At 38.9% G+C, this 14,882-nt stretch overlaps 1 protein-coding gene across 2 annotated transcripts in view; it reads right to left on the minus strand.

The window, feature by feature from the left end:
* Positions 1–565: 565 nt before the first annotated feature.
* Positions 566–14,882, minus strand: part of exoc4 (exocyst complex component 4) — a 236,622-nt gene continuing 222,305 nt past the window's right edge. For both annotated transcript variants that reach the window (XM_049474996.1, XM_049474995.1), the window contains exon 18: positions 566–4,684. In XM_049474996.1, coding sequence (XP_049330953.1) covers positions 4,447–4,684 — 238 coding nt within the window. In that variant the 3' untranslated portion in view covers positions 566–4,446. The remainder of the gene's footprint in view (positions 4,685–14,882) is intronic.

Genomic DNA, 14,882 nt, shown 5'->3' on the forward strand with positions numbered 1-14,882 from the left:
AAATATACAGCTCTAGTAAAAATGAAGAAAGCACTTCAGTTTCTGAATCAGTTTCTCTGATTTTGCTATTTATAGGTTTATGTTTGATTAAAACGAACATTTTTGTTTTATTCTATAAACTACAGACAACATTTCTCCCAAATTCCTAATTAAAATATTTATTGAGCTTTCAGACCTCAAATAATGCAAAGAAAACAAGTTCATATTCACAAAGTTTTAGTTTAGAGTTCAGAAATCAATATTTGTTGAAATTACCCTGGTTTTTCATGCATGGTCATAGTTTTCATGCATCTTGGCATGTTCTTCTCCACCAGTCTTACACACTGCTTTTGGATAACTTTCAACTTTTATAACTTTTATTCCTGGTGCACAAATTCAAGCATTATTTGATGGCTTGTGATTATCCCTCTTCCTCTTGATTATTTTCCAAGGTACCATTCACCTCAGTAATGGTAGTCTTATGTGGTCTTCTATAGCTTTTGGTGTTGCCGAACAAGAAGCAGACAACAAATGCAAATAAAGCAATGAAAAATGAAAGAAAATGAAAAAACATAACACCAAAGCCTGTAGTTTAATTTCATTTATTAACTTTTCAACATGACTGTACATTGGCTGAATTCAAACTGTGCAGATTTTAATCTGTGCAGAAATGTCTAAATCTCAAAATTTGCTTAATTAACTTTTCCATACGCTTCTAAACAGACAAAAAAAAAATGAAGTAACAGAACAGTTCATGCATCCCAGACACCATTCAGGTGTTTCTGTTTTCTTTCAATTTTCTCCTTAACACAGTCTGCAGCAGAGCCACCTTGCTGGGAATGTTTGTTTTCAGCACAACACTATGCAAATGCTCTAAACTAGCGCTCACTGCCGTTTCATCCGCTGACGGTGGATTCATACTGGTCCATTTCCAATATGTGGTTCCAAACACAGTTTGAAACCATCTTCATTAAAACTGAGGCGTTTCGTTCCAGCTGTGAGCGAAGTTTGTATTGGCACCACCATGACAAAATGATATTTGTCTTCTTTTAAAAGAGAAGTGAGCTCAGAGTCCTGTGGTCCTGTGGTTAACAGAGCTAAGTACACGGAGTACAACAACATTATGACCACTCAACATTATGAAGCAAATCATATTGTCACATTATCTTGTTTTACTTGTAACAGTGATTGTTGTTAAGGTCAGGGATGTATATTAGTGTTTCTCAAAAAATGTGAAACATGTTACATAGATGTATTACACAAAGAGTGATCAGTTTTAAGCATTTTTTTTCTTTTATTGTTGATGATTATGGCTTACAGCCAATGAAAACCCAAAAATCAGTGTCTCAGAAAATATTATATAAGACCAATTGGTACTTTTGGCAGCGTGTGCATTGTGCCAAATTCTGCTGGAAAATGAAATCCGCTGCACTGACTTTGGATTTGTTAATAAAACACAGTGGATCAACACCAGCAGATGACATGTCTCTCCAAACCATCACTGATCATCAGTAAATTTTACATTTCATTTGGAAATCAGTCTAGTGTACAAGTTTCCACAATCAGTGACGATCACTATATAATGATACATCTATATAATATATGAGTTCCACATTTTAAACTGAATTACTGAAATAAAGTAACTTTTCAATGATATTCTAAATTTTTAAGATGCACTAGTAGCCTATATGGCAACTACCCAGTCAGTTCTTGTACTCGATATGCTGGAGGTGGGAGAAATAGAAGGCATGAAGACCTGATTGACTCTAACAAGGGTCAAAATGTCATTGTAAGAAAAAGTAAAAGCTCATTTTTACACATTTTATGTGATTTAAAACTTATATCATGTTAATGTTACTGTTTATAGATGATTTAAGACGTAAAAATGTCCATATCAAAAATATCTAAAACAAAAATGATAAACACAGGCATCCAATACAATGGCAATACTTTACAATAAGGGTATATTAATTAACAGTACTTACTTGGTAATAATCATTGTTAAATGGTTAAGTAATGCCTCAACTAATAATGAATTGACACTAGGTAAGACATTAATAATTAAGCATTATTCAAATTTACAGCTTAAGAATGTTGTAATCATGGTCATGATTAGTAATGTCTAGTTTCCAGTGTCAATTCGTGTTTAGTTGAGACAATCTGTCGTAAATACTGTTCATTTATGTACCCTAATTGTAAAAAAGCAATTAAGTAATTTTTATACAGATTTCACTTTAGACTACAAGATTTTTCTTTTCTGTGAATTGCAAACAGAAAAAAGCTTTCTTATACATTCTTCACTGAAACATAATTGAGGTCTAAACAAGGTTAAAACAACTATGCAGAAGGGAAAGAACATTGCATATTAAAGCACTACAGGTTAATTTAGTAGTACATGAAATTTTCAGATGACTGCCAATGCACTGCTTTTGCACCTCTGGCGTTTTTTCTTTTTTTACATCAACGAAATAAGCCTAAAGGCATTATGGAGGGGTCAAACGCATCTAGCTTAACAAGCACTAAGGCAAGCCTGCATAGACGGTCAGGAGCCCTCCTGCTCACTCTCTACGGGCTGTGCACTCTGCAACATTTCTGCAACATTGGCACAACCGCTGCACTCCCCTCGCGTGAGATTCAAATTAGGCTGGAATATTAAAGATGTGTTCTCCGCGTTAATACCTTCGGCGGCCCGCAGGCCGATATTGATTCCTGACGCTGAGTCATAATGATGGATTGTTGCGCCGGCTTCGGGGAGCGCTGTTGCCTGGTGCCTGCGTTCTGTATCGACAGGGCTTTCTCTCTCCCCCTCTTGTTAAGTACTTTTCTTCAGAGTTAATGAACTAAAAACACCAAGGGACAAGAAAGAATGAATGATGTGTGGTTTCCTGCGTGTGCCCGCGTGCGAGTGAGTGAATCAGAGACAGATTTGCCGCCTTCAGCATGTGGGACTTAAGAGAAAGAGCCGAAATAAAGTTTTAATAGCTGCGGTTGGAGGCCAGAGATCAGTTCCCCACCAATTAGACCCTCAAACACTCCTATAGTTTATGCACGCTCACTAAGCCTACAAAATGCTGCGGTGGCTTCATGGCTGCAGACTGTGTTAAGGAGCGCGGGATCGATTCCCGCCTCTTTTGTAAATCAACTACAGTGTATGCAACAAGGGGCAATGCAACACGCCGAGGGAAGGAAGGGAATAAAAAGCCGCTTGAAGGAGCATGGCCATTTTCCATTTCCTTTCCTGAGGGAGCAAAACAAATCAACAAAAGCAGAAGGAGTCCGTTCTTTTGAGCTCATAATATTTCCAGTGTTCTAATCTGGCATCTGTTATTCCAGGCACAAGCTGTGGGCTAGGAGATTCCATAATTGAGAGCAACGGTTTTATATTATAGGAAAATGAGATGACAGTGTCCCCGAGCCACGTGCCTAGAATCCATCTGCTTATCCCGCAAGGTGAGGCCGCGGCTGATGGAACATGCTTGAAGCTTGAAGGAATTATTTCATTAAAACTGTTGCTTTTACATATATCTGTGTATGTGTGTGTGTTTAAATGCATATACAGCTCTGAAACAATCTAAGAGACTACTTTAGTTTGTCTGATTTTGCTATTTATAGGTTTATATTTGAGTAAAATGAACATTGTTGTTTTATTCTATAAACTACAGACAACATTTCTACCAAATTCCAAATATTTTTTTTTTGTCATATAGAGCTTTTATTTTCAGAAAATGAGAAAATTAATGCAAAGAAAACAAGTTCATATTCATAAAGTTTTAGAAGTTCAGAAATCAATATTTGGTGGAATAACCCTGGTTGGTTTTTAATCACAGTTTTCATGCTTCGTGGCATCATGTTCTCCTCCACCAGTCTTACACACTGCTTTTGGATAAGTTTATGCTGCTTTACTCCTGATGCAAAAATTCAAGCAGTTCAGTTTGGTGGTTTGATGGCTTGTGATCATCCATCTTCCTCTTGATTATATTCCAGAGGTTTTCAATTTGGTAAAATCAAAGAAACTAATTTTTAAGTGGTCTGCGCTGTATATTTAGTCAGTACAGAATTGTCAAGCTGAAAATCTTTTTTTATTAGTGTGCCACCTATACATCCCTCATTATGCCCACAGCAATATTTGCTGAACTTTGTGCAACTTATAATAAGGCTTTATTAATAAAAAAAGAGAAAAAAGATCACCAGTCAATGTTATAAACCACCAACATATTGACTGAATCCTGCAGGACAAATCTAACAACAGCAGTAGTACATTGAATGCAATGATTAATACAAGGGTGTCCAGTCCTGAAACATCTAATTCTTTAAGCACAGTTAGATAATTTCCCATTTACAATCTGATTACGCAAAGTTTAAGCAGGGAAATTAACCAACTCTGCTGGACTCCAGACCTCCAGGACAAGAACTGTATACGTTTAGTGTAGAATATGAATGTGTGCTGTATGTAGACGTGGCTGGGGTCTACACGGTGGTGATTTTCTTGTCCTTGGTGGCCTGTTTGATGGCCGCCTGCTCGCAGATGATCTCTTTCAGACGCTGTAAGCGCATGTTCTGCATCGTCAGGTCTCCCACGCCTGTCTGGCTGCGGTGCAGCAGGCTTAGAGCGTTGATGTACTCCAGCTCCGTGTATCTCACGCCTTGATCCACCACCAGGTTCAGCAGCTCATCAGCAGTGTTGTACAGCATCTCGTAGTACTGCCTGCAGCGACAGAAAAGAAGAAGGAGGGTTTAAATCCCACATAAGATCAATTGACAAAGCCTTGCTATGATTCCTTAAAGAGCTGTTATAAAAATGTCCTTTCCACTTTGGTAGAACATGCAGATTAGACAAGACAGAGTGATGAGAGAAAATGAGATTGTACTAGCGCATCTCAAAAAATTAGAATATCATTAAAAAAGTTACTTTTTTTTTTACAGTATTTCTGTTCCAAATGTTACACGTTTTAAACGTTTATTTATTTTATTGTTGATGATAATGGCTTACAGCCAATGAAAATTCTAAAATCAGTGTCTCACAAAATTAGAATACTATATAAACCAATTGGTACTTTTGGCAGTGTGGGAGGTGCCAAGTCCTGCTGGAAAATGAAATCCGCATCTCCATAAAGGTTGTCAGTAGCAGAGGGAAGAAGCATGAAGTGCTGTAAGATTTTGTGTGGAAAACAAAACTGCACTGACTTTAGACTTGATAATAAAACACAGTGGATCAACACCAGCAGATGACGAACATGACTCTCCATCGAACCATCACTGATTGGTGGAAACTTCACACTAGACCTCGAGCAGTTTGGACTGTGTGTCTCTCCACTCTTCCTCCAGACTCTGCTGGTGTTGATCCACTGTGTTTTATTATCAAGTCTAAAGTCAGTGCAGTTTTGTTTTCCCACAAAGTCTTACAGCACTTCATGCTTCCCTCTGCTAATAACAACTTTTATGGAGATGCAGATTTCATTTTCCAGCAGGAATTTGCACATTACCCACACTAAATATAATATTCTACTGTCGCTACATTGGTATAACAGTGATTTATGGACTAAATAAACTGCAGTTTAATTTGGTCCACAGAGACATAGTGGAAATCAGGTGGTAGGTGTGTGGGGGGCATGTGTTTGACTTATATCAGTTCTTCTATATCAGTGAGTATTTCGAACTCTTTCCTGGGAATAGAACTCACAAAAACACAGGAACACAAAAATTCTCAACATCTTTCTCCCAAATGTCAATGCAAACATTCGCTACAAACTCAGCCTCAAATACGGCAGCACATACAATCTTACGAATTCTATTTTTGCCAGAAAAGCAGAAGCACGGCTGGTGTGATAAAAGCTCAATACTGAGGATGTCCCGCGCCCCATCAGAGCGCATAGTGTCGAGTCCTCGTCTGAAGCTTCAGCTTCAACCCCCCCACCACCACCCCGTTCCTCCTCCATCTCTCTTTGGCCCAGAATGTTGCTGCTCCCTCTGAACTTGCAAAGCCCACAGAAAAGACCTGAGCCAGCAGGAATCTCTCGCTCTCTAACTCCTCTATCAGGCAGACACACTCTCCCAGGTATTGAAGCTTGTGACTGCACTCTCAATGAGGTGCACTCTGCGTTTTAATGCAGCCTCTCGCTTCTGCTTCCCAATCTCCAGCTTTCTCCCCTATGATGTACCCAACTTGACCTTCAAAGTCAAGGCAGAAGGCTATCGCAAGAGTTTTCAAGGTGAAAAACTGGTGGAGATGTGCTCCAAGTAGGCAGGAGTGTGCAATATATCGAGTGCTAGTTATTATCGTAATATTGACCTACAGGGGTTGGATAATGAAAGTGAAACACCTGGTTTTAGAGCACAATAATTGATTGTGGTGACGGACAGTTCTGGTGGAAACAGTAGAGTTGAGGTGCACATTGAATTCTGCGTGATTTGATCAGCCGTGGTTTTATGTTTTTTGGATACAATCCGGGTTAGCACCCGAACATCCCTTTCAGACGGCTTCCTCTTACAGAGTCCACAGTTAATCCTGTTGGATGTGGTTGGTCCTTCTTGGTGGTATGCAGACATTACCCTGGATACCGTGGCTCTTGATGCATCACAAAGACTTGCTGTCTTGGTCACAGATGCTCCAGCAAGACGTGCACCAACAGATATTCCTAACTCAAATCACTGATTTAATGTGTATTAAAATATTGCAAAGTAAATCTCAGTGGCAATTAGGGGTGTAACGGTGTGTGTATTCTTTACATACAGTCAGGATATGGGGGTCATGGTTTGTTTCGCGTAAACGAACGCTGTTTACATGGTACAGGCATTCTAAAAGAGACTTGCAGAACTAGTAAACATAACCCGGAAAAAGTAGCTGTAGCACTGTTGCTATAAGCAATTCGCTACTGACCGAGTCTGCGCTGAGAAGCTTAGATCTGACTGGAAGTTGGAGCACATTAGCAGAGAGCGCATGCAGAAATGCAGATCATTTCATTTGTCCACAACCGTCACTGCACTGCAAAGGAAACTTATTTGTAGACTATCACTTTCCAGTGTGAGCGCAGGGTTAGGCGCTCGTACTGTCTCTCTCTCTTTCCCTCACTCTCTGTCGTGCCTTCTGTCTGTCTCTCTCTGTCTATCTGTCTAATCCACACTACACTATTATTACTGTCCCCTCACAATAACACTGGGAAATTCCAGCATTAAAAAAAACTTATGATTTTAACTCATTTTTACCACTAATATAATCTAATGCTGACATTTCTTAAAAAGAACTCTTAAACACTGAAATGTGTCCAATAATATGCTTAGGAAAAAATATAAAAAAAAATTGTTAAAGTAAAGCTGTTGGCAAAATGTAGCAACAGGATCACAGTTTTATTTACTGCAAACGTTCAGGCAAATGATCTGCAGGATGCACCAGCTAGCAATACAGAAGAATTTTGCCTTGTGTTCCAAGGACAAAAGAGAGGAGGACGGGTGGAGTCAAAGCATGTAGACACATCAAACGTCCTAGAGGGGGGAAAGGGCCGTCTGCTGATTATTCATCTATTGTAATAGGGTCCGTGCCTCGGTCCAAAACAACCTGTTGCTGACTGCTTTGGAAGCTGAGAAAGAAATAAAAGGATCCTGAGGGCAACAGATTGCAGTAAATCATGTATGTTATTGTGGATTTTCAGAGAGAGCTTTGGCGGCTGCCTATTTTCTCTATCCAGTAATGTCCTTGGGTGTAAAGAATTAGCATTGTGCAAAATCCCTTTATCTGAGAATGAGTTCTTTCATAATAAATCCCCCTTTTGTTCGCTCTGAATGTGGGGTCACGCATTGAACAGAGTGGTGCAAAAGACAGAAGAGGAGTTCTGGCCATCCCTGCCGTACTGCATTATGCTCTCAGGGCACAGACACTGACTGCATTGGCCTGGTTAGCAAGGTTATTGTGTTATATACACTGGAAGAAAACCATTAAATTTCTCTGTAAGAAGAAAACTATATAAAAACTATATAAATACAGAATACAGATACAAATATAGGATATCAGACTTAGTTTTGACACTTGTTACATGGGTTATATGACAAAATTGATAAATGTTGGTCTATTTCATAAACAGTAACTTACCAAGACTTGATTGATTTTGAGTAACAAAATAAAAAATATAACAAAAATTAATAAATAAAATAATGTAACAGGTAACAAAAATCAACCACAAAACTAGAGTGTAGCAAATTTAGTGCATATGAAGTGCAAACACAATTTAAAGTAAATACAGATCTATCTGAGTAAAAACAAATACAAAATATACTTTTTTTCAAGAATATCATAATTTTATAATTTAGTTTTTTTTTTTTTTTTTTCGTGTCAGAGTTTTACCAGTATTATTGTGTACAATACAATTTACAACACACACACACACACACACACACACACACACAGGTCCCTTCCCCTCCTATACATCTAAAGTGGACAGAGGACTTCAGCACCAGTAGCTGCAGGTGCTGCAGGACAGAGATTGGGCAGCTCCATTAACCTCCATTCATCTCTGACACGAGAAAAAAAACACCTCCATTTATAATGCGTATGGTGGAGCGTGTCCTGGTAACCTCTCTGATACCACAGTGTTAAAGCACCAGACCTGTCCTGTCCACACAGCGTGACTTTGTACAAAGTATGTCAAGCCGGGACGCTATATAAAGAGAAAATAAATAAATAATAAAATTCGAGCGCTAAAGCGAGATTAACAGCATAAAAGTGATTTAACACTCGCTATGAAAATTAGGAGAGCTAATAAGGGTTAAATTTCTCTTCAGATGTTCAGACTGAACGCATGCATGTGCTGGTTAGTGACTGGTGAAGTTCCCTGCCAACATGAACACACTTCATTTACCAGCCACTTTAAAACCATTTACCAAAATAGCAGCGAGCTGTTAATCAGATTCAATCTCAGTGGCTTTTTAGCTGCCTTGTCAAATCCTGCTTCCCTAGTGTTTATTTAAGGTCTCGGTAAAACGCAGAATCAACCGGAGATCCGATTTAAACCTATAGTTACTTACACAAGATAGCTAACACTAACAAGCTCTGTAAACAGAGCTGTAAGCTCCTCCTTAGCTATAGCTCCTAATGCTATAGCCCGGGTTCAGCCCCGCCTGTGGGCGGTCCTAAGCCAAGGTGGGCGAGGTCATGAATTTACTGGTTGACGTAGACACCCTAACATCACTCTGATCAACTCGTATTTCTGAGGATGTTCTTTTACTAGCTACTGCAGACAAGGGAGGCATCATATACAACTCAGAGAGACCTATAGTATCGAGGTTTACGGCGTAAAAGTGATATAACACTCCCTCTAAAAATTAGGAGAGCTAATAAGGGTTAAATTTCTCTTCAGATGTTCAGACTGAACGCATGCATGTGCTGGTTAGTGACTGGTGAAGTTCCCTGCCAACATGAACACACTTCATTTACCAACCACTTTAAAACCATTTACCAAAACAGCAGCGAGCTGTTAATCAGATTCAATCTCAGTGGCTTTTTAGCCCCATCCTCCCGACTGCCTCCCATTAGGAGAAGATAATGAACAACTAGCACCACATCACTACATCCAACACCCCAATACACTATCTCTCATACACACACACACACATACGTACACAAACGTGTGCATTCACCCTCCCATAAACACACACTTTGTCCTCCACCAGCCTGACACCTGCGAGCGCCTTATCTGTGTGCCATTAAGTTTTAATTAGCCCGTGTCTCTGTGTGCAGTCCTGTATACAGAGGGTATTAAGCAAATTTATGACGCATGCGGCGGAGGACGCGGGGAGATGTATGCTTGCTGGCGTGAAAGAAGCGAAGAGGGAACGAGAAAGAGAGAGAGAGAGAGAGAGAGAGAGAGAGAGAGAGAGAGAAAGAAAAAAGAGGTGGAATCAGCACAATTCATTTCCTCTAATTTCCAGCGTGTACAATATTAAAACCATTAAGGGTTGCTTCTGTCAGCGCATTCTCACAAACACATTATTTAACAGCCAAGAAGGAGCAAAAAAGAGAGGGGGGGGGGGGGGGGGGGGGGTATGAGTGAAGAGCACAAGACTAAGAGAGAGAGCGAGTGATAGAAAAAAAAAGAGATAGAGAGAAAAAGAGAGAAAAAGAAAGATGGATGCCCTGAATGATCATCTCCATCAAGCAGAACGCACAGGCTTGTCACCACAGTAACAAATGCAAACGCAGGGTTTTTTTTTTTTTTTCCCGCACGCCGCCACCCTCTGCTCACTCTGACTCTCAGTAATGGGAAAACTCTGAAGCTTCTCCTGCCTTCAACAGTGTGAATATGAGAAATGCTTTATTGTGAAGCATGGTCTAAAAAAAAAAAAAAAAAAAATCCTAAAGTTAATGCAATTATTTATTTTTTTTAAATGTTCTTAGCTACTGCATGCTTACATGTTTTTAGCTCTTATGAAGGAATTCTGCTGATCCTCATTTCCAAAAATGTCTTTAAATTTAATACTGTATACAGTACACATAAATCATAAATACTATTATAATTTAAAGTTTGGTGTGAAATGCTTTGTTTTTAAGAAAGGTACAGTGTGATAATTATTTACAGTTCAGATGACAGAAACCAGAATACAGAACTGCATAATGTCTTTAAAAGAAAGATTGCTGTCTGAAATTTTGATATTTGCTAGTTTTATATAAGATGTTTTAATGCATCAAAAATGCAAGTGGGTCTTAAGAATTTGAAAAAAAATGAAAAAATGAAAAACTTCAAAATGAAAGTTATTTTGCATATTTTTTTCTTTTATTGGAATTTGCAGTATACATTTAAAAAAACATTTATTTATTGTGTTTCACACTGACATCTGGATATCCAACAGAGTTATTATTTTTCTGTGGATGTTTATTTAAGTAGTACATGGCCGAAAATACTTGAGAACCACTAAAACACTTAGGGTAACTTTTGCCAATGCTACAATCATTATTACAATCATTATATTCCCTTTTTTAATTAATCAAATATAAGGTAATATTAACTGGAAGAAAACAGCATTTATAAAATTGTATTTTGTAATTTAGAGTTTAAGAGGTTTAAGATCTGCAAAGGGGTATATGCAAGGCATTTTAAGACAAATTAGTCTCCAAACAAAACATACTTGGCCAAACTTTATAATGTTTGTCTTTATTAAAGTAGTTATGTAGTTAAAGAGCCACTAAACCATAAAACAGGTTTTTTCTTTATTAATAGCTGAAATATGTTCCTTTAAAGTAATAAATTATATCAGTCCTGCTTAGTTTTTTAAATCCATTTCTAACCTTTAAAATACGCTTTAATTGTGGTAATTTCTGCCTCTGCAGCGCCCTCTTAGGTTCAACTGTGCTATAGGCGTGAATTATATGTCCGTGTACGTTGGACACATCACAATATGCAAATCAGGTAATCAATAATTCTGACGTCCAATCATATAAGTCTCACCGCTATCAGAGGCACATTGCTGCTGCAGCGGCTCAGCCAATTAGCTCACCCTCTTGCCCCGCCCCTAAACCCATACATCACCCAGTTTTTAGCCTTTTTCAAACTTAAGCTGGTTTATGGGTGGAGTCAGAAACATCATAAGGTTTAGTGCCTCTTGAAACATTAGCAATCCATGTAATAACCATGTAACTACTGGTGAAGTATGCAAATATGCATTTTTGTACCTCTGGGGCGGCCCTGATGAGTGCCAGTTCGATCATTACGTTTTTGATGGTGTTTGCGACTGCACTTGAGAACACTTTCCTGAATTTAAGATGTAAATATACATGTATATATATGCCCTTTTAGTTTGCTATTTGCTTGTGTAGCTTCTGTCACTGTATGACACGATATAAAATCCAAAAATAAATGAAGCTGAGCCAATCTGCTCAACTTGAAAGAGCGACTAAAGCAGCGGGAAGCAGAGAGACACACTCTCACTAATGTGTGAGTGTTGCTTACTCATACATTTAAGGACACAGAGGAGTGATGCAGCGATGCTCCAGCATGGCACAGGGGACGGGGATTTAAGCCTGACGAAGAGTGCCAAAGATGAAATTGGAAAAGGGATTGATAATAGAGAAAAGATGTGCATCGACCTGTTTTCTTAGCTATTACTGCAGTCAGGGCAGGAGAAAAATACAAAAGTTATGAAAATCTCACACACATACACACACAGACACACACCTATACACACACACACACCTATACACACACATCACTGTGCTGTCAGGCACAGCTGCTGTTCGTTTTGTAGTTATCAGGTGTGCTGGGGAGCTGTGGTGTGTAAACAGACTGGGCCATCACCCTGACACAGCAGCTAAGAGCTGTTTTCTGGAAGGCTCCTCCGGCACATTTGCCAGACAGATGATTTTGGGAGCTGTGACCTTTGCCCTCTACCGCCAGTCATGGAAATGCAGGATTCATGCAGGGCTGGGCAGTATCTAACTACAGGTAACAGGGCATCTACCATGTATATACTTACAGACAGGCTACAGATATGTGTTTTTGAAAGTAGAGGCATATGCTGCCAGCATTCACACAGCATTCCCCAAACCATGATGCTACCACCACCATGCTTGACTGTAGTCCAGTCCTTACATGTTTATCCTGATCTAGTCAGACTACAGGACATGGTTCCAATAATCCATGCTCTTTGATGGATTGTCTTCAGTAAACTGTTTGCAGGCTTTCTTGTGCATGATCTTCAGAAGAGGCTTCATTTTCTTCTAAATTTTCAGCATTGAGATTTTGAATGGTTTTAAAAAAAATATCTAAATGTCATCAGATAATCAAAGCAAAACCATCATCAAGTAGTAAATGGGTACATTTTTGAGAATTTTAGTGTTCAGTCAAAGCTGATGTCTGTAAGTTTTGGGATTTAGAGCCCTCTCTGGTGAGAATGGGTAATTGCAAAGAGCAAGCAGAAAAATCATTTTAAACTGGGTGGGTGTGATGCGGCCTCCTTTTATTAATATATTAAGCTTCGAAGGGATGTTCCTTTCAGCACACTAAAACCATTAAACACAATATTTTATCCATATTCTTCTCCAGTCAGAAATGCTTCTGCATTTAGTTTAGAAACCAAATAATACGGACTGCCACTTTAAATTCTATATTGTTTATTGCTTGCTTTTATTGTTGTCTCTCCTAATCATATATGTAACATTATTAATCACCCTTGCCTTCACATTATCTATTTTCAAAAACTTTTCTATGGGTATTTAAAGTTCCTGTATAGTGTGTTACAGGTCAGTTAAGCCTTAACTTGTGCTTGCTAAGTACTTGACTTAATTTCAAAATATAAAGTAAAGTATTTCTATAAAATAAATGACAGCTTTTAATTGTATTGTTTTCGTCTAAAAAAATGTTTGTATAGTTTGATCTATTTTGTTGATCCTATTGTTGTATTATAGCTTAATTTTTCATGTAGAAGAAAAGACATTTTCTCTGAAAGTCTACAAGGTCCACATAAGCACTTTAATTAAAGCTTTTAACGCTTGAATGCATCATACTTGGATTCCAGTTCATTTTCACCTCCACTATTTTATAGTTCTATAACCTTAAACTTCCTGTGCCAACCTGTGCAGACCTCTTTTACAACAATCATAACTTTATAACTTAAAAAAAAACTTCACCCACCTACTGTATCATGACTTCTTTACCCAAGGAACCAACTTTCTTTAGCCTAATGGCTGAACATCCTTCACAAAAGCAGAGGCAGAGTGTTCCCTCAAACTAACCCAGCAAAGCCTCTGCTTTCTGCATCCCCAGGCAGCAGAAACAGCACAGAACACCCCCCACCCCCCTCTCCAATCATCTCACATCACCACCCCTTCTCCTCTCACCGCAGGGGCAAGTCTGCAGGAAAAAGAGAGGGAGAAAAGTGCTGGTACCCACAGAATGGTAATGTGCTGTGGCGAGAGTGAATAGCTGATAATGCTGCGCAAAAAGCATGAGATAGAGAAGATGCTCCTCTTCCTCATTGATCTGCAGCCTTCACTTCACCCATGGGGGCAGTGTGTGTGTGTGTGTGTGTGTGTGTGTGTGCTGTACTGAGCTGTCCAAAGATCAGCAGGAAAAAAGGATTTGTTCAGTATTCAGTAGAGCGCACTACAATGTGAATTGACCTATTCATGCTCTGTGCACTAATGTACTCTTTTATAGTTACTGTTATGAGATTGGACAAACTTCACGATGAAAAACCGTTCCACTCGTCCACTAGAGTAATGCAAACTGACTGGTTAAAATACTTTTACTGGCTTTACTGTAGTTTTTGGACTATAAAGCACACCAGATTATAAGGCACATTAAGCGACACTAGTAAGGATGTTACCCTTCTAAAGGGAAAGCTGCGCCTAAATAAGCAAAACTGTAATTCTTTTAAATAAATATATCTTTCAAAATCAAACAAGCTCTGGATGATATTAATCTACACAGATTTTTTTCTTAAAAAAACATTTATTTGGGCGAGAAAAGCGTTTCAGTTTATTCGCAGTAAGCTTAGATTTCCAATATTTTGTCTAAGAGTGAAGTTTCTCCAGCACTAAGGATGGGTGCAGCAGCATTAGCATTAGCAGAATGCTAATGCCGCCTGATAGCACTAGACTGAGGAACTCTGAGTGTTCCGGTAAGCCAGGGTGCTTTTAAGCTAGCGGTTCATCCCACATAGCTTGTTTTAACATGGTAAACATGCAGACTACAGTCTAATATACTCACCTCTGAACAGCCTTATGCTAATGCTAATGCTGCTGCACCCAGCCTTAGCGCTGGAGTAACTTAACTGAAAATTCATCTTTATAACGCTGTACTTCAACAGAGTAGCTTTGTAAAATTCATACATTAGGACTCTGAGTGGTCCAGTGGTCTAAAGCACTGCCACTGTGATCAGGAGATCACCAGCTCGAATCCTGTTCATGCAGCTTGCCATCA

The sequence above is a fragment of the Astyanax mexicanus genome, chromosome 2, assembly GCF_023375975.1.
Source record: "Astyanax mexicanus isolate ESR-SI-001 chromosome 2, AstMex3_surface, whole genome shotgun sequence".
Classification (NCBI taxonomy): Eukaryota; Metazoa; Chordata; class Actinopteri; order Characiformes; family Acestrorhamphidae; genus Astyanax; species Astyanax mexicanus.